Source organism: Macrotis lagotis, chromosome 2 (genome assembly GCF_037893015.1).
Source record: "Macrotis lagotis isolate mMagLag1 chromosome 2, bilby.v1.9.chrom.fasta, whole genome shotgun sequence".
NCBI lineage: Eukaryota > Metazoa > Chordata > Mammalia > Peramelemorphia > Peramelidae > Macrotis > Macrotis lagotis.
Genome location: NC_133659.1, coordinates 161,339,868 through 161,366,897, shown reverse-complemented (window position 1 = coordinate 161,366,897; position 27,030 = coordinate 161,339,868). Strand labels below are relative to the sequence as shown.

The window sequence follows — 27,030 nt, the reverse complement described above, 5'->3', positions numbered from 1 at the left end:
GAGGAAAACTATCACTTGGGGAATGACTAAACATGTCATGGAATATGGTAATGATAGAATATATTGTGCTTTAAGAATTGATAAGAAGAATGGAATCAGAGAAACCTAAAAAGACTTATATGAAGTGATACAAATGGCAGTGAGCAGAACCAGGCAAACAGTGAATAAAGTACAATAATTTTGTAATGACAATCACCTGTGAAAAACTTAGCTACTCTGATCAATACAATGATTCACACAATTGCAAAGGACTTAGGATGAAAAAAGTTATCCACTTTGAAAGAGAGAATTAATGAACTCTTGAATATACATTGAGGTATATATTTTCACTCCATTTTTTCTTGCCCCCCCCACAATATGGCTTATATGGAAATATTTGTTGCAGGATTTTATTTTTATAAGTGAAATCATATTACTTGCTTGCTTAATGGCATGAACATTTGTGGATTGGGAAATGTCTTTTTTTAAAAAAATCTGACTCAGTTCTCTGTATATTTTAGAAATAGTCCTTTGTCAGAAATATTAGTTGTAAAGATTGTTTTCCAGTTTACTACATTTCTTTTGATTTTGGTTACAGTGGTTTTGTCTGTGCAAAAGATTTTCAATTTAATGTAATCAAAATTATCTAGTTTTTTTTTTAGTGATGTTCTACATCTCTTCCTTAGTCATAAACTGCTTCCCTTTCCACAGATCTGACAGGCAAACTTCTCCTTGATCTTCTAATTGGCTTATAATATTGTTTATTATGTCTAAATCCTGTATTCGTTTGGATCTTATCTTGGTATAGGGTGTGAGGTGTTGGTCTAGTCTAAGTTTCTTCCATACTAACTTCCAATTTTCCCAGAAGTTTTATCAAAGAGAAAGTTTTTATCCCAATAGCTGGGATAAAATAGCTGGGTTTATCAAACAGCAGATTGCTATAATCGTTTCCTACTATTGCACCTAGTCTATTCCACTGGTCTACAACTCTATTTCTTAGCCAATACCAGACAGTTTGATGACTGATGCTTTATAATATAATTTTAGATCAGGTAGGGCTAAGCCACCTTCTTTTGCACTTTTTTTCATTGAATCCCTGGAAATTCTTGAGTTTTTACTTCTCCATATGAATTTACTTAAAACTTTTTCTAACTCATTAAAGTGATGTATTGGAATTTTGATTGGTATGGCACTAAACAAGTAGTTTAGTTTTGGTAGAATTGTCATTTTTATTGTATTAGCTCTACCTATCCATGAGCAGTTGATGTTTGCCCAGTTATTTAAATACTACTTAGTCAAAATATATTATCCTAGTGATAACTTGTAATCATTTTTCTAAGATTTTATTTAAGATTTTTGCATCTATATGGATCAGAGAGCTAGGTCTATAAATTTCTTTCTCTGTTTTAACTCTTCTTGGTTTAGGTATCAGCACCTTATTCGTTTCATAGAAAGAGTTAGGCAGAGTTCTGTCTTCCCCTTTTTTAGGATAAATTTCTTCATGTTGAATGAAAAGGAGTATGTTGCTGTATTTCATATGCATTTGGAAATATCTGCAATTCCAGAGCAATTTCTCCTTTTAATCTATCAATACAGCTTTCAGAATCTAACATTATGTCAATGGGACTTCAAACTCAAGAGAATTTTTTTAAAGATTCTCAGAACATTTGGGGGAATGTTTGACCATTGAATAAAGATGACCCAATATTAAAAACACATTTGTATTATTTTTCAATACTTTTGCTATATTTTTAGAAAAGTAAATTAGTTTCTTCAATAAGAAAAAATATATTTCTCATATGTTTAGTACTTTAGTCTTTGTATTTTATCTCACAGGAGAAGTATCATATTTTTTCCCTATTAAAGCAAAGGTTTATAAGCTATTCTTTGTTCCCAAGTCTTTTGGCAGTCTTCCACCTTTGAGAAGAAAGATTGATAATACCCTGTTTAGCTTTCAGGTCCCTCTGAAGGTCTTTTCTTCTTTTCCAAGCTCCTTTGCATCAGTGTTTTGTCCAATTGGGTCAATAATTTGTCTTAGTATTGTTTTTCATTTTGACTTCATTTTTCCTCACGTAGTCATTGTAGGCTTGAGTTATACTTGAAATAGTTGCTTTCTCCACACCAACAGCCACTGCAATAATTCAAATGGTAAGTGGAGTATGCTCTTCATGAAATCTCTCTTCTGTATTTTTCCTTGGCATAATACATATTCTTAAAATTCCACAAAATTAAAATCAATGAAAGCTCAAAAACAGAGACATTTGAGACTTAAAATGATATGAAATCCAATGCTCTGCTGTCATAGAGCTGTATCTCCAAAGCAGTTTTAATTTGGTTTTCTCTAGTCAAAGTCAGTGGGACCTGAGTCAGTTTATTGTCAATAGAGACACTACTCTCACAAAATGAGAGTATAATTGTTATATTTCTGTAGTCCAGTTTTTGTGTATAAATATTTTAAGTATAAATATGTATAAATTTAAGTATAAATTTTATGTATAAATATCTCATATTATTCATCTAATCTTTGCTTAAAGAATTTACAAAGAGGTGAAACAAATTAATCCTTGAATCAGGTCAGTTCCCCCTCAACTGAAATTATTACAACATTTTTCCTGATACTAAGACTTAACTTGCTTCTTTGTATCTTATCTGATAGTTCTGAAGTTTGGCCACAACATTCCTTGGTGTTTTCATTTTAGGATCTTTTTCTGGTGGGGATCGGTGTACTCTTTCAATAACTACTTTGCCCTCCGATTCCATGATATCAGGGCAGTTTTCCATCACTAGATTCTGTAATATTAAGTCCAGGCTTTTTTTCTCTTCAATGTTTTCAGGAAGTCCTATAATTTTCAGGTTGCCCCTCCTCTATCTATTCTTGAGGTCAGTGGTTTTGTTGACGAGGTATTTTACATTTGCTTCTATTTTTTCTATTTTTTGATTTTGTTTAACTGACTCTTTCTGTCTCATGGAGTCATTAGTTTCTGTAGACTCTGTTCTTTTTTGGGGGGGAAGGAGTTTTCTTCATTAACCCTTTGCAACTCCTTTTCCAATTGGTCATTTCTGCTTTTGAAAGAGCTTTCCATTTGACCAATTGAGGTTTTGAGAGAATTAATTTCTTTTCGCATTTGCTCATTTGAGGATCTGAGAGATTTATTCTCCTTTTGTGTTTGTCCAATTGTACTTTCTAAGGTTTTTTTTTTTTTGTTGCAAGGTATTAATTGTCTCTCCCAAATTTTTAAGCTCCTTCCTTATTTCTTCAAGGAAGTCTTTCTGTGCTGGAGACCAGATTGGATTCTCCTCAGAGGTTCCAGGTCTGTCTGAGTTGGGGTCTTTCCCTTCCAGGAATTTTTCTATGGATCCACCTTTTTGCTGACCCTTCTTCATTATGCTAAGACCTTGAGTTGGGGGGGGGGGGCTGGTTCATCTGGGCTTGGGATCGCTAAAGGCTTTACTGCGTGCAGTTTCTCTGGCTGTCCAGTAGGAGGTGCTGGTTGCCCTCTCTGGAGTGTCTGTGACCTTGGTTTGGAGGCTTTCTCCCTTTGCCCAAAGGGAGGAGTTGGAACTATTGAATTCTTTTGCCTTCAATCAATGGTGGGCTTTACCCTGGCCTGAGGTCATTCCTCAGCTAGGCTGGTTCTTCTGCTCACACACCTGGGCCTGAGGCAGAATTAGTTTGCATTTGTTTGGGAGGAGGCCTCTGTGCAATGGAGGTGTGGACTCAGAGTTTCTCAGACCTGAGGAGCCCAGGGATGGCCTCCATCCGCAGCTCTCCTGCACCAAACCTCTCCCCCAGCCCCTTCCCCAAGCTACAGGGGGACAGCACCAACAGCAGTGCCTCTGCTTCCCCCAGACCGAAGCCCCCCTTGTACAGCCCCACCACTGATCCAGCAGGTCTGGCTCTCGGGCCCTCAGACTCCTGGTTCCAATTCAGCTGTCAATCTGACTGATCCAAGACTGATCTTCCCTTGGAGCCCAGACTCACCTGCCAGTACTCAGCCAAGGCTGCTGTAGGAGACAAATCCTGAGGTAGATTTTCCTCTCCTGGCTTTTCTTTCTGGGTTTCCTGGTTTGGAATTCTTTTAAGAGGTTTGTTTCATGTGATAGATGGGGAAGAGATCAGGAGACTTTAGAACTGTGCCTGTCTTCTCTCTGCCATCTTGGCCGGATATGTTTACTTTTTAAAACTACTTTTATGCTATTTCTCTCTCATGATTGTTTTCTCCCTTGCTTCTAAATTTTCTTTCACAACATACCTAATATGGAAATATAATGAAAACAATTGTAAGTGTGCAACCTATATCATTTTGCTAGTTGGGGGAGGGGGTTGAAAAAGAGAGTGAGAGAAATGTTGAACTCAAAAGTTCACAAAAGGATAAATGCTAAAAATTATCTTTACAATTAATTGGAAAAAAAGAAAGAAGGGAGAAAAAAGAAAAATGGATAAATGGTTTACAAGGCTAAGAAATGAGTGTTTAATATATATAGTATATATAGTAAGGAAGCTGGAATAGAAAGGAAAACAAAAAAAAGAACAGTGAACTATGTTATGGCCTTTTCTATATCCCCCTAAAGCAATGGTATGCCTATGGTGAGATGTGAACCCTCAGATATACTCCTACTATATTATTCTTCTCATCGGGTGTTTGGGCATCTATTCATTTTTTTCTAAATTTGCTTAATTATTTTAATTTACCTTTACCTTTCCAGTACTAGATTCCTAATGATATAATTGTTATACTTGAGTTATTTTGAGTTGTTGCTGATTTTCTGTGATGCCATATGGGGTCTTATCAAAGATACTGGAATGTGGGCAGCTATGTAGTTCAGTGGATAGAGCACCAGCCATGGAGTCAGGAGGATCTGAGTTCAAATTTGTCCTCAGACACTTAATAATTACTTAGCAGTGTGACCTTGGGCAAGTCACTTAACTCTATTGTTTTGCAAAAAAAAAGATACTGGAATGGTTTGTCATTTCTTTTTCCAGTTCATTTTATAACTGAGGAAACTGAGGCAGCAGATTTAGGAACTAGTGTCTCAAATAGCTGCTTGGCACATAATAGCTATATAATAAATGCTTTTTCTTCTTTCCCTTCCCCATCCCCTCATAGTCTTGTTATCAATCTAGAATCTGTCCTTTCTCAAGCCTCCTCTTGCCCAACAGCTGCCCTGCCAATACCCCAATATACTTTGTCTTTTAGATGTTTTTTTGAGAACATTTTTTCATACCATTTGCCTTGGATAGGTTTTGTGATTCTTTCAGGATTTATGTTTTGTGAAATTTACCTAAAGTGTAAAAAAATGGTAATAATAGCTCTGATTTCAATTAAATTGAATAGATCTTTCTTAATACCTTGTGTATAAAAGGCGCTATGTTAGACAGTGGGGATATAGAGGTAGAAAAACCATGTGTGTTCAGGAGTTTGAGGGCTCTACAGAGGGGCTAGGCACCCACAAGTCAGCCCTGTTCCAGGATGGGCAGTAGAAATGACCACATTTCCATTTTTCTCCTATACATCTCCACCCATATGTGCTTGTTTTGCCTCATTTTCAACATGACTAAAATTAAACTCAACTCCCTCCCCCAGTTCTTCCTGTCTACCTTATTTCTATTCTTTGTACACCACCTCTTTCATGGGTGATGCTTGAAACCATGGGTATCATCACTGACTTCTTTCTTTTCTATTCTCATTTTGAGCAATGGTCAAGAAAAGAATGGTCCCGGTGAGTTGAACATTTCCCAAAGTGAGTGATCTTGAAGGGTAATTGTCAGATATGTTACCAGAAGTGTGTTAGGTATCATCAGAATGAACTCACTCTAAGAAGTAATTGCTATAAGCATCAAAGACAATCATTTTTGCCTGTTGTGCAAATTTATTGAAGAAGGGAAATATTAAAATAAGAATAGACAAAAATTTCCAATAGGATCATTGGACTTTAGAGGGTTCAGATCTTTCTTATTTATAGATGGAGAAATGGAGAGTAAGAGATGTGATATGACTTTTTTACAGGTGCTTGAACCAGCTTGAACTAATTCTAGAAATCTGATTGTTAAATTTTCAGCATGATCATTATTTATACATGGAAAATTGGGAAAAGGCTTGATTTATTATTTAGTTGATTATCTGGACCTAAGAATCTTAAATGTATAACATATGCACATTTTTCCACCCTAGAAAGCCAGTTTCTACAAAAGGATTAGGTAGAAATTCAAAAGTTTGTACCTGAGACTTCTTGAAGGAAAAAAATAATCTAGTGCTCTCTTCCTTGCACTAAGATATCTTTCAGTATAGGAATACTGTCAATAGTTCGACATAATATTTAGATCTAGAATGATTTTAATGAACATTTGGTCCATCTAATTCACTTTAGAGATAAGGAAACTGAGATGTAGCCTGTAAAGATTATTGAAAAAAGTAGAAAGGGATAATCAGAATTTTCTAGGCACTCTGAGACCAGGTGAGGATCCTGGGGGTTTTGTTGTTGCTGTTGTTTTTTAAACAGCAATATTCCTTGACTGGAGAAAAGTTTCACCAAATTATCAAATCTTGATAAATATAGTTTTAAACATATTCAAATTCTAAACTAAACAACCTTTTGTTTTTTTTTTTTAATTTGGTTTCTTGGGTTGCTGTGTTAGGTCAGAAAGGAAATGCTCAGTATAGGGGATACAACTTCCTTTCAAAATGAAAACCCAAATGATTCAATTAAATGGTTTCAAATTTGGTTATGCTCAAGTTGCAGTTTTGAACTTAGGGAAAGAACTGCCTTATGGACCCATCTGAAAGAAAAAGTTGGGTGTAGGGGTCAGAAGAATTTCACATTTTCATAATTTTCAGCAGCATCTTGGCTTCTCTCTGCCGCCTTGGCTTTCTCCTCAATCCTTATCTCAGTATAGATAACTGAGGGGTCCTGGAATGGAAAATATTGCATGAGAATGTGTGGGAAGGACAGAAGGGGAAAGAGAGAATAACCTGAGAGTTCAACTCACCTTGTTCTCTGAAGGGTTCTTTGTGTTGTTTGCTGTGAAAGGAAGGAAAGTTTGAGTTGTGTGTAATGACCTTTCCACTTATAGCCAAGGGTTTGCTCTTGGACTGTACTCTTCCCTTTAGTCACTCTTGTCTCTTTCTCTATATAGCTCTATTCCTTTCTACCATGCTGGTCCTTTTTCCATTGAACTCACCTTTCTGCTTTGTCCATTCATTACCTCTGCCTTTTGAAATATTCTCAAGAGTCCCATTGATCCCTAGTCTTCCCCAATTTCAGATTGACAAAGATGCTTAGAGGCTGCAAGTTCTAGGCTCTATAATCTTAGTCATTTCCTGACAAAGGCCACTTCCAACTGGTCCTTAAAAGCAAGGACTGTCTTTGCTTTTGGAAATGAACACTGAATACTTAGCATAGTGCTTGGCAAATAGTAAATGTTTAATAAATGCTCATTCGTTAGTTTTTATTCTTCCATTCATTTCTCTGAGCCAATTCTCAGTCTTCTGATCCCTATTCTTCCCTTTCCAGTGTCCTTCCTAGAGGGAGATCTGCAATAAGTGAGGGGCCACAAGTAATTCCTTTCACTAAGTACATGAAAATTTGGATTACCAGAAGAGAGAAACAGTCCCCAGTCACATCACAACTTCCCACAGAGACAGAAAAGAAAACGGAATCACTCAGAGATGTTTTCCTATTCTTTTCCCAGGGGGATCTGGGGTGGTTAAAATCTCCTTTCCAACCCTACTCCAGTACTCCAGGTCTCTAGCAATTAGGACCTAGAAATGTTGCCATTTACCCAGAATAAAGTAATAATTAACTCCTAGGCCAAGTGTGGCAAAAACAGGGGAATAAAATACAAAAAACAACAACATGCAAATGTCATACAGAATGCTACCTCTCATAGAGTGGGCAGAGAAAAAGTCTGTAGGGGTTTCCCTGAAAGCCTGTGAATGTCTAGGAAAGACTCCCCAGAAGGAGGATCAGAGAAGCCTGAACCACTCAAAGAAACAGGGACCTCACTCACTCCTTGATTCTTAACCCCATGGGGAAATTTTGGAGCAACTTTGACCTGATGCCCTCTCTCCTAATGGATGAATCCTTCCCTAGGACCACCATTTTGTATAAGGGACCCATGTCTTCCTCTTCTTCTTCTTCTTCTTCTTCTTCTTCTTCTTCTTCTCCTCCTCCTCCTCCTCCTCCTCCTCCTCCTCCTCTTCCTCCTTCTCCTCCTCTTCCTCCTCCTCCTCCTCCTCCTCCTTTTCCTCCTTCTCCTCCTCTTCCTCCTCCTCCTCCTCCTCCTCCTCTTCCTCTCTCTCCCAATCCTTTCTTTTTTTGTCCTAAACCTTTTCCCTTGCTAATCTCATCATTGCTATTACTTTATCATCGTTCAGATTCTTTCTGGTACTATTTGGAATTTTCTTAACAAAGATATTGGAATGATTTGTTATTTCCTTCTCCAACTCATTTTACAAATGAAAAATTAAGACAAGCAGGGTAAGTGTTTCACTCAGTCACTAGTAAGTGTCAAAGGTTAGAATGGAACTCAAGAAGATGGCTTTTCTTGACTGCAGGTCTGGAACTCTATCCACTGTCCCAACTAATTTTTATTAGTTATTATTACACCGAACATTATCTATTTTCTATTGTACATGAAATTAATTTTCCTATATCTCTATTTCCACTTCCCATTGCAAACCCTACATCATGAAGCCTTTCATAGTTTCTCCCTGTCTGTAATCATTATCGTCTCTAAAAAATTTTACTCTTTTATAACACTTCTCCTAGTTTGGCTTGTATTAAAGTTAGTGGTATTCTTGCCTGGTCTCTTTAATTCATTGGAAAATTGGGGTATGTGGGGGGGAGGGGGAAGGGATGGAATCTATAATGAATTCTTTTTTGCATCCTTCCACATTACCAAGCACAGAGTTTAGAAACAGGAGTCATTTGATAAAAGTGTTGAGTCAAACCACTGATTGAGCTTACCTTCTTTGCCTTGTTCATTTAAAAAGACCTCAGCATATACTACATCTCCAACTACAGGAGTTACTGAAAGAGAAAACAAAATTTTCCTAAACATACTAGCCAAGGGCTAAAACCATAGACTCCTAAGAGACTTCAGAGATCATCTTATCCAAAGCATGAATTCTTTATACAAGATGACCATCATTCTACAAGGTGACCATCAAGGTTTTGCTGGAACACTTCTAGATCTGGGAGAATTACTATTTATAATGAAACATATTCCACTTTCAAACATTAATATTTAGTGTTATAAAACAATATTCTAAGATCCAGTGAAACAGAATTTAGAAAGACAATCACTTTCTAATGACTCACCATTAATAACTTTTCCCTCCTGGGTACTCTGTAACTCAGAATAGACTATGTGTTTAATTATAGAATTCCCTGCAAAAAAGAAAAAGAAAAAATTAATCAAAATATCCTGGCTTTAAGTTTGAATCACCAGTTCTTCCTAACCATGTCCTTCATAATGCTCCTTACTTGATGATGTGACAGACAAACCACCCAAACTAAAGCAGTAAAGCATCCTGAGGGAGAGATAGGAGATAACATATACCAAGCAAGTCAGACCACCAACCCTGTCAAAATCATTACCACCCTTCAGATTCAGAGAGATACAAGCTAGGATGCTGAATCCAAGTGCCTTGGGAAAAGCCCTATCCTACAGACCTCTGGCACTTGCTTTGCCAGCGGTGCCATCAGATTTTTTTTTCGTAACTTGCAGCTAATATCATTATATGTCGTCTATCCCCTTTAGAATGTGAGATTTTTGAGAGCAGGGACTACCTTTCTCTTTGATTTGCATCTCTAGACTTAGTTTATATTAAATTTTCTTTGTTAATATTAAATGTTTAATAAATGATATTTCATTCTTTCATTAATTAGTGATCCAAGGTACACCTTTTATTTATTTTGGGTGAGCAGGTTGAACAAAGCCTTGATTATCTTCAAGGATATAGCCCTGCTTACCTCATGTTCCCTTTCCTCTGCTTTACACTACTCACAAGGCCCAGTTTTTCAACCCTTGCCCAAAGATGGGGTTCTTACCATTATCATATATTGGCACCAGTTCTTTTTGGGTAGATGAATTTGAATAGACAAGTTCTTGAACATTTGAAATGGGAGAGGCCCTATGGAAAACAGAGACACAAGCTATGCCTTGGAACTGAAATACAAGTGAATGTAAGTAAATCATTGGCAGATCCCTGGAAGCAAAAATAATGGAGATGATACTGAATTTTAGGGAAGTCAGAAGCCAAAAGAATTCTGGATATTCTATGAGGTGATATTTATTCTTTTTTCTTTTTTTTTATTAATATTTGTTATTTGTTTTCCAATTATATAGTAGTTTCTACCTATCATTTTCTATAAGGTTTTGAATTTTACAATTTTTCCTCTACCCTCCCCCATCCCCAATAGAAGGCAGTCTGATAGTCCTTATATTGTTTTCATGCTATACATTGATCAAAATTGAATGTGTTGGGAGATAAATCAGTGATATTTATTCTTTAGGAGCTTAGGCATCAATTCACAAGCAATATGGGTTATTTTGATGCTGAAACAAAGTGATAAAATTAACTAAGAGAGACTAGTCTAAGTTGAGATGACTTAAGAACAGGGCCAGTCCATGGATATGAATGCCTCACCATTGGAGTGGATACTCTGAATGGCTAAAATATGTCATAATTATGATGTGTGTCCTTTGATCTCAAAGAAGTCTATGACATCAGGGAGGTGATACCATGACAAAAACATGGATTGGATTTGAGTGGGGAATGCTGTGTTAAGTTACCAGTATCATTTTCTCTATCAGAAGCATCTAAGTCCAGTGGCCAAATATGGATCAGCATGACCGGAGATGGCCCTTGATGCAAGGAAATCTGGATAAATGACTTGTCCATAGTCACACAACTAGTAATCATCAAATGTATGAGGCTGTATTTGAACTCCTGTCCTCCTGATTCCAAGGCCAGTGTTTAATCCACTGTGTCAACTAGCTGCCCTTGAAAATGTCTATCCTTTGCATTACCATAATAATTCTCAAAAGAAATATAGAATATAGAATCAGTATATAGTATCAGTAAGAAAAATACAACCCATGCCACTTGTAATCTCATAACCTAAGACTGAAACCTTGACAAAGAAATGGAATATAGGGAAATGAAAAACACTGGCCAAGACTCTGAGTTAAATGACTATATTGATATTAGGCATCAGTGACTGGATAGTAAGGGGATACTTTGGAGATAGTAATGAGGGACACTGTTCTATGAAATCCTCTGCATTTTTCCAAGAAGAGTGACAACAGGTTAATCCCCAAGGACAAAAAGAACTAAAGTTTGAGTATCTTTAGGGATGGATGAAACAGTATGATGGGGGAGGGGAGAGGAGAAAACATAAAGAGTATAGAAAAAACAGAGGTCTCACCTGTAGAGACTGAGGAAAGATCTTCTTTCTAAAAATCACAAGAACAAGGTATCAGAAGAGCAGTGGATTTTCCATTCTCTCCTTCCCTAAGTCCATTCCTCCCTCTTTTTATTCTTCCTTCAATTTTCTTTTTTCCTTCTTTTTTTTCCTTTCTATTCTCCTTCCTTCTTCCATGGCTTCCTTCTTTCCTACTTATCTTCCTTCCTTCCTTCCTTCCTTCCTTCCTTCCTTCCTTCCTTCCTTCCTTCCTTCCTTCCTTCCTTCCTTCCTTCCTCCTTCCTTCCTTCCTTCCTTCCTTCCTTCCTTCCTTCCTTCCTTCCTTCCTTCCTTCCTTCCTTCCTTCCTTCCTTCCTTCTTCACTCCCTCTCTCCCTCCATCCCTTCCTTCCTTTAATGCCTTCCTTTATACCCCTTCCCTTTTTTGACTCCTTTTCTCCCTTATGTCCTTTTCCCTCAGTTTCTCTCAGTCCCTACCTGCCTTCCTCTCTTTCTGGCTCTGTCTTTCTCAGTCTCTCTTTCTTATAAATACCCACAGAACTCCCACTTTTTAGCTATTTTTAATATATTTTGTCTTTCTCCATATATTATGAACTCCTTTTGGGCAAAGATTTTCTTTTGCTTCTCTATGCAACCTTAGCACTGGGTGGTCCTGGGAAGGTTACTTAATTCTCTTTGCCTCAGTTTTTTCATGGGTAAAATGGGGGAATAATAATAATAATGAATGAGATAATGTTTGTAAAGGACTTTGCCAACCTTAAAATTGTATGAAGAATACTATAATTTGGAATCTAACTCACCAGAATTGAATTAAGAAGTTGATGGTTGGAAATTTGAAAAAGGGGGAGCAAAAAATTATGATTCTGGAACAGGTTTGTTCTCCCCTATCAAGAAGTATTGAAAGATAGGATTCTAAAGAATTCTATTTTTCTAAAATCAATGAATTTTAGACTTACCAAAATTCATACCCCATATCAAATTGCCTACCATTTTATGAAGAGAGGAGGGAAGAGAGGGAGAGAGAAAAAATACAACTCAAAATCATATGAAAATGAATGCTAAGGATCTTCTTGACATATAATTGAGAAAAATAAAATATTATTTTAAGCAATCCATATCCCCACTTGTATTTACCCTCTGTCTATTCATGAATCCCTGAACTGAGAACACTAGTACAAGAAGCAAACAACCAAAAATGTCTCCATTGCATAGATCCTAAAACAAAGTAGATTTAGAAAATGAATTCAAAGTTAGTTCTCTTACCACCACAGCCAAATCCCTGTCAGGAAAGTTCTTTGAAAGACAAGAGTCCAGTAGAATGATCATTGGATTTAGAGAAACTCTGTTCAAATCCTTTTCCCCTTATTTGCCACCTATGTTACCACAGGCAAGTTAGTTACTTAACTTTTCTAGATAAGTTTTCCCATCTGTAAAATGGGTGAGTTGGCCTAGATAGTTTCAAATGCCTCTTTGATGAAAATGTTGAAGACAAGGAAGGATGTCAGGGTTTCAGTGAATGTGAATATATTCACTCAGACTCTTGACTCAAAGTAGTAGGTATTAAAGTTTGTTTATGTATTACTGCAGTTGATTAAAATAATAATAAAGTAAGAAGATTAAGCAGGAATATGGAATGCATTTTTTAAGGAAAATTGCTAGAGTTCCTTCAGAAAACCAACAAGGCTAAAAGGAAAACCTTTTTAAAAATGTGGTCTGGTGTCTGATCTGGGAAAGTGGGATAGAGTTAGTGTATTGTGAGGGAGGGATTATGGATTTGGTAACACAGAGGCTGAGGGGTAAACCTAGTGCCCTTAAGTGGTCTCAGTATTAAGTGGTCTCAGTAAAATGGACTATGGGATGGGAGCATGAGTGGACCCCAAATAGTTTAATTACAAGTCATTTCCTTAATTTTGAAAATGGAATTGAGATCACTGTTAATGTAGGGCCATCACAGGGGGGAAAGTTCAACTATTTGATATTTTTTCTCTGCCTATTATTTCCCTAATACATAACTATGCTTCAGAAGTCTCCATCCTGGGTATTAAAATGTAATATAGAGGGTACAGAAAAGAAAAAAAAGTTTAGATCCTTATAAAACAAACTGTGTTAAAAAAAAACAGGTTAGAAAAGAGCAAAGCCTAAAGTCCATTTAATTATAATTTAGTCACTGAACTTGGCCCTGAATAAAAAATAAAGTGTCATTCCCTCATTCCCTCAATTTGATATGAGAAGTAGGAGACAAGGGGAGTGGAATGCCATATATAATATCAGTTTCTGTTAATAGATTGGATAGTTTTGCTGAAAGACTTTCTCTTAATCTTCCTTCTTTCCTCCTCCTTTTTGTTAAGGGGGATCTCACTAATAAAAAATTATCAATAAAAAATTTAAAAACCAATATAAAGAATTGACTCACTCAGCAAAATCAAGTTATAAAACTGAAATTATAACTGGGTAAAACCTGCCTGCAAAGGCATAAAATGTAAATCCTCCAGGCCTGGAATCAGGAAGTCCTAAGTTCGAATTCAGTATCAGATACTTTCTAACAACGTTACACTTGGTAAGCCACTTATCTCTATTTGCCTCAGTTTCCTCATCTGTAAAATGGAGTTAATAACAGCACCTATTTCTAAAGATTATTGTGAGGATCAAATGACATATGAATGGTGAAGTGCTTAGCACATTGTCAGAGCCTTAGACATGTGAACTATCATCTTCCTTTCCCTTCCTCATATTTTACATGCATTTATAAATGGTTTGTATTGATTTATACACATTTTTTTCTTTTATAGGCACATTGAGGGAAAGGGTCTTTCATTTTTGGTTTTGTATTCTCATATCCTGAACAGTGCCTGTGCCGTTCTTAGTAGGTGATCAATAAATGCTTGATTGAGCCTCAGTGTAACTTCAGAGGTGGAGGTCTTTCTTCTCATTGGTGCAAAACTTCCTGGGTAAAATGCCAGGTTAGGAAGCAAAATAAGTGAAATGAATATGTCAAGATATTGTAGTTTTTTGTTACACCATCAATAGTTTCTTTAAGGAGCCATGAACCTTCTCTATAGAGTAAATAGTCTTCCTTGCTAAGCTAAGGAGGACACACCCATGGTTGGATGAATGGACTTACTGGTTGTATCCCCACCCAATACATAAGATCCTGTGTGTGTCTATTAACTTTTTTTCTCTCCCTGGGAATCTCCAGATTTCCTTTTCTTCTCTCTATAGATCTTTAAGTCCAGACAAGGTAGGTGTGGTTTCTGAACTGGTTATGAGTCCCTTAGAGCAATTATAAGATCAGTGGGGACAATAAAACAAGGAATTCACATCTTCTCAAGAAGTTACCTGTTCTAGGGAATTTTTGCACAAACTAGAACTTTTCTTCGTCTGGTGAAGACAATGAGGACTTTATCAGTGACAGTCAATTAGTCAATCAACAAGCAATTCTTTAACACTTACTTTGAACCAGGCACTGTCAAATACTGAGGATCCAACCAAAGGTTTAAAAATTATCTGTGCTCCCCCCAAGGCATTCCCCTGCTAAAGGCAGAGATCTATGCAAAGAACCAGGTCCATTTACAATCTACATAGAGCAAATGGAAGGAGATCTCAGAGGGGAAATAGCTAAGAGCAGTTGGTCATACTTCCTTCAGAAAAGAGAATTTGAATGGAGACTTGAAGGAAGCCAGGGAAAGAAACAGGTAGAATTACAGAGGGAAAACCTTCCAAGCATGGGTAGGACAACCAGGACAAATGCACAGAGATGACAGATGAAATGTGTAGTGCAAGGAAAAAAAGATTTTTGCACATGATGTAATGTTTAACTAAAACAAATACCAGGAAAAACTCACATCGTAGCTTGGTGTAAAAAGCACAGGATTATAAATCAAGAGATTGGGGTTATAGACTTAATTCTACCATTGATAAGCATTATAATCAGGGTTGCTTCAATATTTGGGAGTCTCCCTTTCCTCTTCTGTTAAATGAGGCTCTGGATAAGATAAAGTCTAAGGTCTTTGCTAGCTGAGACATTCTATGATTATTGAGGAATAAGTAGGCATTTGGGTTTCATTGGATTTCATCCTGGACGTAATAGGGAACCACTAATGTTTATTGAATAAAGGTGCAACTTGGGCAAACCTGTGCTTTTAAAACCATCCCATTGGCAGCTGAATGGAGAGAGACTTGAAGCTGAAAGATCAATCAGAAGGCCCCAGCAGTAATACAGCTAGAGTTGATGAGAGCCTGAATTGAGTGGTGATTTAGTGAATGAGAAGAAAGGGTCATATATGAGAGATATTGGGATAGATTACTATGCTTGAGTCTCAGATGTTTCCTAGCTGATTGACCATGGACAGGTCTACTTGGACATATTTTATTTGAAATAGGTATGGAATATTTAGTTCTAAATGTCTAATAGACAATTGAAGATGGAGTTCAGAAGAGAGATTGAGGGCTGGATACATAGGGGCTCTCCCAAGTTTTAGTGGCTATTAGTAGGATATTCTGTATGGTTCTGGGAATCATTGGTATAAAATGATAATTGAACCTTTTATACCTTATATAAGAAAATTTGAATCAGAACAACAGCACCCCCATTGGAATAATTTTGTTTCTATGGATTTTATTCCTTAATTCTGAAAGATATCTAAGTTCCTTTCTGAATGTCCAAGAAAGTAAATGCTAAATTCTGAATGAATTGGAAGAGACTCCACAACATGGTTCCAATTTAGATTTCCAACCTTTTCCTTTTTGTATGCATCATCTGCCAGACAAATTGGATTACTAAACATTTCTAACTCTGATTTTGATCCTTTCATGCCATCCTCTTTATGTGAACCTCCTTATGTGGGGCCTACAACCTCACACTGTCTCTTCAATGTCTAATGCCAATATCACTTGTTCCATGAATTGTTCCCAAAATTGTTCCCAAAATTAAAAGAAAAAAATCATATTTCTTTCCTCAAACTTATACTAAATTTGTGTGGATCACTCTTTTGCCCTTGTTTCACTCTTCCTTCTTTAATAATTGTATGCAAGACTGTCCTTCTGTGATTACAAAAAGATCATATATTGCTTTGGTTTTTGTCTTTTGTATCTCCCTCTCTGCCCCAGTATGGCATATTGTTAGTGTTTAATTTATCTTGATTGAATGGGGTTCAGTTAAACTCTCAATCTGGTATCTCTGATTGCCAACCAAATTGTAATAGAGTCTAAATGGTAATAGTCTAAAAACAAGTAGTATACCTAACCGATTTCATGATTAAATAGGATTAAAAGAGAGTAACCAAGGCAAGCTACAAACCTGACTTTCTCAGAAACTTGAAGTAGACCACAAGACTGACAATAGTGAGGATAAAGATGCTGATCAGGGCAATGGTGATTCCCGTAATGGCCATGTTCTTCGGACTTCTTACTGGAATTGTGGGGGAAAAAAAACCTATGGATGAGACCTGGAAGAGTTATATCTGGTACCCAAAGAATTTCCAGAAAATGCAAAATTAATTGAAAATAGAAATCTGGGGGTTCTTAGGAACAGATGTTGGGTAGGGTTTGATGATATCAACTGCAGTAACCTGAATTAAAGTTTATTAATTACAGACCATTATGGAGTGAAGGGAGAAAAGCAGTTATTGAGCTCTGACTTTACCACTTCCCATGCCTTCATGAATTAAGACACAGTTAGAATCTTGGATGAAGCAGTTTCATAAAGCATTATCCTATAATCCACTATCATTGAAGTTTCTCCATCATTTTGGGAGGTCAGCAGCAATCTCAAAGCATCTTACCTACCTGATGGAATTTTGACTAAATTCATAACCAAAGCGTTGTTGGCCTTACAGAAAAACCTCCCAGAATGCCCAGATGTCATGGGGGAGGTTGAAGGAAGCTGCACCTATAGAAAAGACTATCTTATTCTCAAAGATTACCTTCTAGTGATAAAATTGATACTCCCCTGTCTCTTCTTATACCATTAACATTCTGATATAAGCTTTATCACTTCATTACCAGAAGAGCCTACTAGTTAATCTCTCTGCCACAAGTTTTTCTCGATTCTTGGTCATCCCTCAATCAGCTGACAAAGTGATCCTCCTAAATCTTAGGTATTACTATGTCAATACTCCTGTCCCTCATTAATTTACCTTTTCCAATCCCCATTCAATAACTCCATTACTTCCTTATCACATATAGGATCACATATAAAATCATCTGGCACTCAAAGAATTTAATCACCTTTATCTCCCTGTACTCCTCTCCCCACCTTTTCAATCTTCTTATGACTTAGGTCCCAATATGTATTCTATGGTTCAATCTTGTGTTTTTCTCAAATAAGACTCTCTATATCCTGATTCCAGGAATTTTCAATGGTCATCCCCCATAACTGAAGTTCTCTCCTTTCTCATTTCTACCCCTAGCTTCCTTGACTTCTTCCAAGTCCAATCTCAAATCTCAAAGAATCTTCTTTGACTTACAACCCCTTAATCCTGGTGCTTTTCTTCTGTTAACTACTTTTAAATTTATCTTATAAAGAGTTTATTTGTACATAAATGTTTCCTTATTTTCTTCTCTATTATATTATGAGATCCTTCAGAGCATAGACTGTCTTTTCCCTTTAATAAATACTGTCTGGTACACAGTAGACCCTTAATATTTATTGATTGCTTGACTACATTCACATGCTATAATTTTATTCAAGCAGTGCTCAATAGATAAGAAACTACTATGTTGAGGACTGAGTTTAAAAAAATGTAAACAAAAAGAATATGAAAAAATGCTCAACATTTTTATATTGAAATTAAGGGGAAAAGGAATCCATCAAGGGAAGGCCTAAATAAATTATGGTATAAGGTATAATGAAATAATATTGCATCTTAAAAACAACAACAGAAATGTTATTAGAGAAAATTTGGAAGATTTGCATGAACTGATACAAAGTAAGTAAAATCAGTAGATCAATGCATAAGATATCACTATAAAGAAAAAAATTGAAAAACTTAAGAACTCTTATCAATGCAATAATGAACCATGATTCTATGGGATCAGTGACCCCCTCTGATAGAGAGGGGGTTGATTCAAGAGAAAAAATAAAATAACATTTTCAGGCATCACCAATGTCATTTCTTTTGTTTGAGTAAGCATATTAGTTAACAGAATTTTTTCTTCTTTTCAGTGGGCTCAGGATATATGAAATGAGACTAGACTAGGGTCACCACCAACAACAAAAACATAAAGAAAAAGAAAAGAAATAAAAGACAATCATTGAAACATTTTTTTAGGTTTTTGCAAGGCAAATGGGGTTAAGTGGCTTGCCCAAGGTCACACAACTAGGTAATTATTAAATATCTGAGGTCAAACTTGAACTCAAGTTTTCCTGACTCCTGGAACCTCCCAGAATGCCCAGATGTCATGGGGGAGGTTGAAGGAAGCTGCACCTATAGAAAAGACTATCTTATTCTCAAAGATTACCTTCTAGTGATAAAATTGATACTCCCCTGTCTCTTCTTATACCATTAACATTCTGATATAAGCTTTATCACTTCATTACCAGAAGAGCCTACTAGTTAATCTCTCTGCCACAAGTTTTTCTCGATTCTTAGGTTCACCTAAATGTCCCATTGAAACATTTTTAGTAAGCATACAGAAGAGGAGGACCAGAAAGAATCATAGAAAAGCAGAAAATCTTTCAAAGCTCTATGATGATTTCTTTACTTCAAGAGAAAAGCAATGAGCAGCTAGGTGCTGCAGTGGATAGAGCACTGGTCCTGGAGTCAGGAGGACCTAAGTTCAAATCCAGCCTCAGATACTTAATAATTACTTAGCTGTGTGACCTTGGACAGACCACTTAACCCTATTGCCTTGAGAAAAGAAATAGAAAGGTAAACTGATATAAGAGATATGTTTTTATGGACAATATTCTTTTTCTGTTCTGCTACACATATAGAAATACCACAAATAAAAGGCAAAAAGATAAATGCTTAAGAGGTAATGGTAAGACAAATCCACTAATACTATGCTGTTAGAGCTATGTATTTGTCTATTTTGGAAAACAATCTGGAATCATGTCAAAAAAAAGTCACCAAAATGTTTGTGCTCCTTGACCCCATCCTAAGTACATGCTTTAAGAAAGTCCAAGGTCTCATTTGTACATTAATTATTATAGTAGCAGTTCTTTTTTTTCTTGTAAAGTGGATGCCCCTCAATTAAGGAAATAGTTAAACAAGCATTCCATCCATCAGCAAGCACATATTAAATATCTACTTTGTGCCCAGCACTGATAATCCAAGCAATTATACAGCCATTAGTCACACAGAAATATATATATATATATATATATATATGGAATATGAATAAAATGGAACATTACTGTGTTATAAGATATCACAAAGATGAAGAATTCAGAGAAACTTTGAAAGAAATAAATTATGGAGAGCAAAGGATAGCAAAGAGAAAAATGTACATTATGCTCTCAACTGTAGAAAATGACTTCGGACAATGATCAATTATGACCTCTAAAGAGTCCTGGTTAGACTAGCAGAGAGCTGGTAGACTAGAATTATAGAATCAGACATCTATTTTCAGAGATAGTTGGATTGATCTGTCTTACTTGACCATAAGTTTTTGGTATTAGGCAGGGTTCCATGGATAGGAGCAGTGGTTGTGATGAGAATCAGAGAGAATTGACAGATGCATAAAAACAACAATAAGTACCAATAAAATACTACAGAAAAATCTCTTCTTGACTCTTTGGGGGGCCCCTCTCAGGTAAACCAAGGATAACTGAGATGAATAAGAATAGGACTCACTTTTCACGGTGACATTCACTCTCAGGCTGCTGATTTTGTCGATGCCATTGCTAGCAGTACAATAATACTTCCCTGTATCACTTTCATTCAGAGAAGAGAGGACAAACTTTGCCTGCAGAGAATGTTGAGTTTTCTCTCCCAGAATTGCATCAATACCCTCTTTGTGCCAGGAGAATGTGATGTTCCCTATGCCTTGAGCTATTGAGCAGTTGAGGACCAGTTTCTTTCCTTTAGGTACCTGCCCCCCAGAGGGCTGGATATCCAGGAGGATGCCAGAGATGGGAATTTCTGAGTGAAAACAAGATAAGAAAAGAGGATCCTCCTTGACTTTGGGGGATCTCAAATTTGACATATCTGAACATTGGAAACATAGGGAAACATATTATAGTTAAAAGGAGGAAATGGATTATAGGCATATTATCCTGTAATATCCTGAATAAGCTAGTCATAAGAGGGTAATCATCTTTTTCCAGTTGAAGACAATATTGGTTCTCTACCCATAGGCTTTTGAATCACAATATTGATTATGGGCTATTCCAAGGTCATAAATTCTTTTGATGCTTTACTGGATAGACATTTTTGTCAGATAAGATAAAGAGGCTATAGAGAAGTGATAGCTCTACTCTGAAGTGGTGTCATTCTAGTTATCCCAAACACATTTGCCTTCAAAACCCAGATGAAAATTTCGTTTTATTCCTTTATCAGATAATTGTCTCTCTTCCATCATGTCTTCTAGAGTAAGTTGATAAACACAGTTCATTACTAATCTGTTTTGTTTCCTGAGAATATCTTGGATCTCCTAATGCTATTGTCACTGCAACCAGAAGTCATGCCTAAAGCTTCTTTGTAGTTTATTTTTCTGCCACATTCCTAAGCACTGAGAGTGCTGTTGGGAATAAGGTAAATAATAAATACTTTTGATGGAGGTAGCTGGGTTGGCATGAAGAAAAATGGTAAGATGTTCTAAAAATGTTGTTGACTAATCTTGCAATTCTGGAACACCTTTGTGCATTTTATTCTTGATGATCATAGCTATAACTTGGTTGGTATAATTGGGGGTTTGCTTCAGGTCACAAAAATTTAGATAGCTCTGAGCATAGCAATGTATTTCTTAAGCAACATAGAAGAGACTGTATTAATGAATTCTCTTTCACCCCCATGCTCTAATAAATTTCTCATTTATTTTTGTATTATTGTGGCATTGTAAATTTCAAAAAATATTTTGAGAGGGGTTGAGTCAAATTTATACAAATACAAAGGAAATTCCTTAATTGATAAATGGTCAAAGGATATTGAATAGGTAGTTTTCAGAAGAAATTTTTTTTTTAGGTTTTTGCAAGGCAATGGGGTTAAGTGGCTTGCCCAAGGCCACACAGCTAGGTAATTATTAAGTGTCTGAGACCAGATTTGAACTCAGGTACTCCTGACTGGGCCAGTGCTCCACCTAGCTGCCCCAGAAATAATATTTTTAAAAAACTATCAATATTCACATTAAAATGCTCTAAATCACTAAGAAATAGGGGAATACAAATTAAAACAATTCAAAGGTTACTGCCTAACACCTATCAGATTGGATAAAATGACAGAAAAATAAAATGTCATGCTAGATGTAATATGGAAAAATAGACATTAAAGTGATGTTGCTAGAATTATAAAATGGTCTAACCATTCTAGAGAAGAATTTGAATATATGCCTAAAGGGCTATACAAACTATACCCTTTCATCCCTCAATACAACTATTAGGAGTGCATCAAAAAGATATAAAAGAATATGGGAAAGGATTTATATATACAAAAATGTTATAGAAGCTCTTTTTATGGAGACAAATAATAGGAAATCCAGGGGACTCCTGCCACTTGGTGAATGGGTAGATAAGTCATAGTATAAGGTTATGATAAAATACTATTGTGCTATAAGATTTGACAAGAGTGACAGGTTGAGAAAAACTTGGAAAGATTTATGTGAATTGATATAAATGGCAAAGAACTTACGATGCAAATTGATTGGTTATTCAGAGAGAGAACATATTAACTCTGAGTACAAATTGAAGCATATTTTGCCCACTCTTATTTTTATTGATTTGTTTTCCTGCAACAAGTCTCATGGAATTATGTGTTACATGATTTTAAATTTATGAAAAATCATATTATTTGCCTTCTCAAAAGAGTGATGAGGGGCCTGGAAGGAAGGAGAAAATTTGGAATTCAAATTTAAAAAAAAAGTAATGCTAAAATTAATTTGAGGCTACTTGCTCTGGATGGGATTCCCACTGCTAGCTTAGAACACATTTCTGTTGCTTGCCACCAACAATTTATTTACTTATAACTCTATTGATGTCCTAATTTCAGAAAAGAATAACAGAAAAACTAGGTGGCTGTCTCCAGCACTACTTCTATTCCCAAAGGAAGAAGAAAAGCACATCAGAAAGTACCCCAAGGTCCAAATTGCTGTCAAGGCCCTTCCCACCACCCCTTAATCCCCACTCTGCATCACTGACACTTACTTTTTACGCTTATCATCACTTGGTTGCTCTGTTTCTGAATATTCTTTGTCACTGCTTTTGCCTTGCAGTAGTATGACCCTGAGTCTTTACTCCAGACTGCTGGGATCTGGAGCTGCTGGAACTTCCTGTCTGACAGGATGATCCTGCCATCTCTGAAGAAGGAGAAGTGCAGCTCTGTGTCTGACCTCTGTGGAGGGATCTGGGTCTCACAGCTCAAAGTCATTGGGGACCCCTCAGTGGGCTCAGAGGTTGTAACTTTCAGCTCAGGGGGTGCAAACAATTCTAGAAAGAGGAGGCAGACACAATGCCCAGGACAAAGAGCATCAGAGCCTCTGGGGGGGACACGTCTTGTGTTCTCAGCTGAACAGATATAGAAATACAAAGATGACCCCACTCATTTCCCTTCTATGTTCCAGCCATAGATTCTACCTCCTGTTCTGTGCCTACCCAGTCCTCCTCCTCTGGGACTGGCCCTGTCCAGCCCTCTGCTTCTTTCTTCTCCCCCACCTCAAAAGTGAAGTTCTTACCTTGGATTTGAAGCTCGACTTTTTCTGACTTTTCTCTCCAAAAACTTTCTATATATTTAATGCTTCTTTTACAGTGATATTTTCCACTGTCATTTAAATGAATTTGTGGGATGGAGATGGAAAGATCAGAGTTTTTACTGAAATCAGACAATTCACTTTCATCTTTATAATATGTCATGTACTTAATTATTATCCCCTCATGCTTTCCTCGGCATTTCAGGACCAATGTGTCTCCTTCAAACACAGAATATGGGGTCTGTAGGATCAGGGAATCTGTAAGAGAACCCAGGAGATATTGGAGACTCAGTTCTCATCTTTCTGCTTCATCCTTCTTCCTATCATCTCGAAAGAGACATGGATTAACCTGGAGATTAGCTGGTGTATGATGGCAGATCCAGATCCCCCGCTTTGCTTCTCACCTGACCCACATGTCTCACCAGCTTCTCCCTGGAACAAAGAACTTTCCTAGGTGATATTCTCTTAGATAAATTTCAACAAATCTCCTTTGGGAAGGGAGTGTCATTCTTTATTGCACTACTCTCAGTGATCAGGGTTAGCCTCTAGCTGCCAGGAGTTATCAAAGTATCCAAGTGCTTTCTGAACAATTGAAGGGGACTAGGGGAGGTGGCACCCAAGTTCTGCTTCTGCCCCAGTAAAATCACATGACATTCGAGAGCCCTTAGTGCCTTCCTCTCTCCTTCCCTCCCTCTGGGAGATTACACTTAGAAACCATGTCCTGTCCTTTCTCTTCTCTCACCAGAAGAAACTACCAGGTTCACAGGGTCACTGAGGTCTGAGTTCTGGGTCTGGCATCTGTACCCTCCAGCATGATTAATCTCAATGCTGTCTGTAGACCAATTTGTATGTACTTGTTGGTTGTTATACCACCATATTTTCCCTGGTTTGGAGGAGCTGAATCCTTGGCAAGTCAGAGTCACTTTTTCCCCACTGAAGATAGTGGTCCATGGCGGGTTAAGGTGCACCACAGCTTTCTTTGCAATAGCTGAGTGGGAGAAAAAGAACAGCACAAGATGAATGTACTCGTATGGCATATTCCTGAAATATAAAAGGATCAGGAAAATCCTGGGCCCATACACCCTGGCAGGAACCCTGGAGCTTTAGAGATCCAAGTTTGGGTCAATCTCTTTACCAACTAGAAATTTAATAACAATAAATTTAATAAAACCAAGAGAGTAGAACTTTCACCTCCTAAATGCTGAAACTTCATCTGATTCCATTCCAAACTGATATGACAGTTTGAATAAAGATTGTTTAAGGGAGAGCAAATGAAAAGTGGCAAAATAAATCCAAAGTATTATTTTAATGACAGATCAGACCCAATCAACATGGTTGGTTCTAAAGCCTCCTTGGAAACCGACCTTCTATCCAATTAGACCCTGAAGATGTTGCTGGATGCTCATTTGTGTATTTCCAATGCTATTTTGTGTATTTCTAATGCTATTTTTCATATTATCATCTCATACATATGAGAGAATTAATGTGGTTCTTTATTGTCACCATTTTACAGATAAGACAACTTGACTAGGAGGTGAAATGACTTGTCTAATATCACACTGGTAGGGAATTTCAGAACCTAGACAAACCCAAGTCTCTTGACTACAAGTCTAATACTCTATACTGCACCATTCTTGAAGGACCTATTTGAATCGTAGTTGGAAGTTGTGGGATTCTGGAGACATTATTTCACTTAATTGGGCCTCAGTTCCCTTTTCTGTAAAAGTAGCACAAATTAGATGATCTGTAAGGTCTTTTCCTGATCTAAAAGTAAGAGCATTGGAATGGCCCATGGTCTGCCCCAAGTCCTCAAAATAAAAGATAACCATATCAGTGTTCTTGTCTAATGAACAGAAGAATCTTAAACAAAAACTTTTAGAGGGGCAGCTAGATGGGGCAGTGGATAGAGCACCAGCCCTGGTGTCAGGAGGACCTGAATTCAAAACCAGCCTCAGACAGTTAATAATTACCTAGCTGTGTGACCTTTGGGCAAGTCACTTAACCCCATTACCTTGCAACCCCCCCAAAAACAAAACAAAACAAAAAACAAGCTATCTAGGAACTCAGAGTAGCCTCAACCTGAGCCTTGGGATCATTTAGGGAAGAGAGCTGTAGTACTACAGATTTCAGCCAAGAGGTGCAGAGCAGTCAAGGCCAACTTGGACAGGCCTCTGTGGGCATCCTAGTATCCTGAAGGAGACCACATTACCCAGAGAATTCCAAAGAGCAAAAAAAAAAGGGGGGGGGAACTCACATGTTTGTCTGCTGACCAAACCTGTGGGAGAGAGCAGAGTTGGAGGTTACTTTTCAACTATTCTAATTTCTCAGAAATTCTTTAGATCTCTCTGTGATATTTAAAAAAAAATTCTCTAGAAATATTTGGTCTAAAAGAAAACTCCTAAATCATGAGTTTTTAAAAATTGTACTTTATATTTCCCAATTATATTAAAGACTTTTTAACATTCATGTTTTGATTGAGATTTTATTTTATTTTTCCAATTACACACTCAGATCAATCCACAAAAAGTTCTGATTAAGTCAACTTTCTGGGACTAGTGAAATTAAAAACAGATATATTGGAGACCTATAATTTAATGTCATTAATTTTACTACATTATTGAAGCTGTTCATTTTCCTATTGTTTTTCTAGTTTCTCAGATATGCTTTGTCCTCTCTCTCTCTCTCTCTCCAGTTTTACTCTAGTCCTGCAGCCCTGACCTTAAGGAAGAAATTGAGTTTTTATCTCCTTAAAGAATTAGATTATCTGCCTGTTCTATCTTCCCCAGGACATAGGTTTTTATTTTAGGGAAAATACACTCTCAGAAAACCAGGATTCTATCTGGTCTTTTGAGTCTCTGTACTCACCAAGAACCAACAGCAATTCCCATATCGGCATGAGGGGTAGATCCAGAGATACTGGGACAGGGTATTCTCTAAACTGTTGAAAATGGCAACTCAGAGATCAGAATCAGAGAACTTCCAAGCTGTCCTTCAAAACAGAACTGATCAAATTAGAAAACCAGAAGTCAAAACCACCTCCCTCAACTCTTACCCCATACTTCCTCCCCTTAGTCACAAGAAATAATTCAACATTCACTTTGGTACAAGAACTCAAATACACATTTTATCTTTCCCCAGCCTTAGCCTGTGATGATCTTTATTTTCTTCATCTGCTATACCCCAGCAAGGAAAGGTTTCTTCAGGTTCAATTTCCCAGGAGAAAATATTTCAACTTATTCTCTCTGATTTCAGACAAAATGTCAGACTGTAGTCCTGCTCGATTACCAACTTTCTCTGTTTTGCAGCTTTCAAGGGGCATTTCCATTCATTACATTGAGAATTGGAATTGTCTCATCATTTATATTTATATTTACCCTATTTATATTTATATTTACCCCATGACAAACTGATCACTCAGTTGAGAGCCACAATCTATCGGTTCTTTATTCTGATGTTAAACTAATAGTTTTCATTTTTATCCCTCTCTTCTTTCTTCTCCTCCTGCTCTATAACACCTCAATAAGTCACCAAATTCTGCAGGCTGTTGTGTCTCTGTTGTAAAAAATAATTTAACCATATACTGTTCCTGTCTAAGGGAATCTTATAGCCTAAGACAGACACATTATTAAGTACCACAACCAAGGCTAAAGGAAAAGAAAAGTTAGCTGGCATATAAACAAGAAAAATAAAATTGTTTCAGTGGCATACTTCCAAGTTAGATGTATGTTGGGGTGATGATGTTTGTCCTTCATTCTCAAAAAAGACCACGACATCAAAGAGG

At 36.9% G+C, this 27,030-nt stretch overlaps 1 protein-coding gene across 2 annotated transcripts; it reads right to left on the bottom strand.

Annotated features, from left to right (window-relative positions):
* Positions 1-5,707: 5,707 nt before the first annotated feature.
* LOC141513392 (Fc receptor-like protein 4) lies at positions 5,708-26,245 on the bottom strand. Of its 2 annotated transcripts, none has more exons than XM_074223147.1 (13): positions 26,115-26,245; positions 25,504-25,524; positions 23,992-24,237; positions 23,235-23,507; positions 22,708-22,989; positions 20,204-20,491; positions 16,705-16,839; positions 11,413-11,440; positions 10,033-10,115; positions 9,301-9,369; positions 8,947-9,009; positions 6,968-6,999; positions 5,708-6,888 (listed from the first exon to the last, which is right to left on the bottom strand). In XM_074223147.1, the coding sequence occupies exons 1-13, from the start codon at positions 26,143-26,145 to the stop codon at positions 6,784-6,786; spliced, it is 1,656 nt and encodes a 551-aa protein (XP_074079248.1). In that variant the 5' UTR covers positions 26,146-26,245; the 3' UTR covers positions 5,708-6,783. The 2 variants fall into 2 exon arrangements, with proteins under 2 accessions (XP_074079248.1, XP_074079249.1); XM_074223148.1 differs by having other exon boundaries at positions 5,712-6,888; positions 16,705-16,815.
* Between the last annotated feature and the right edge of the window lie 785 nt (positions 26,246-27,030).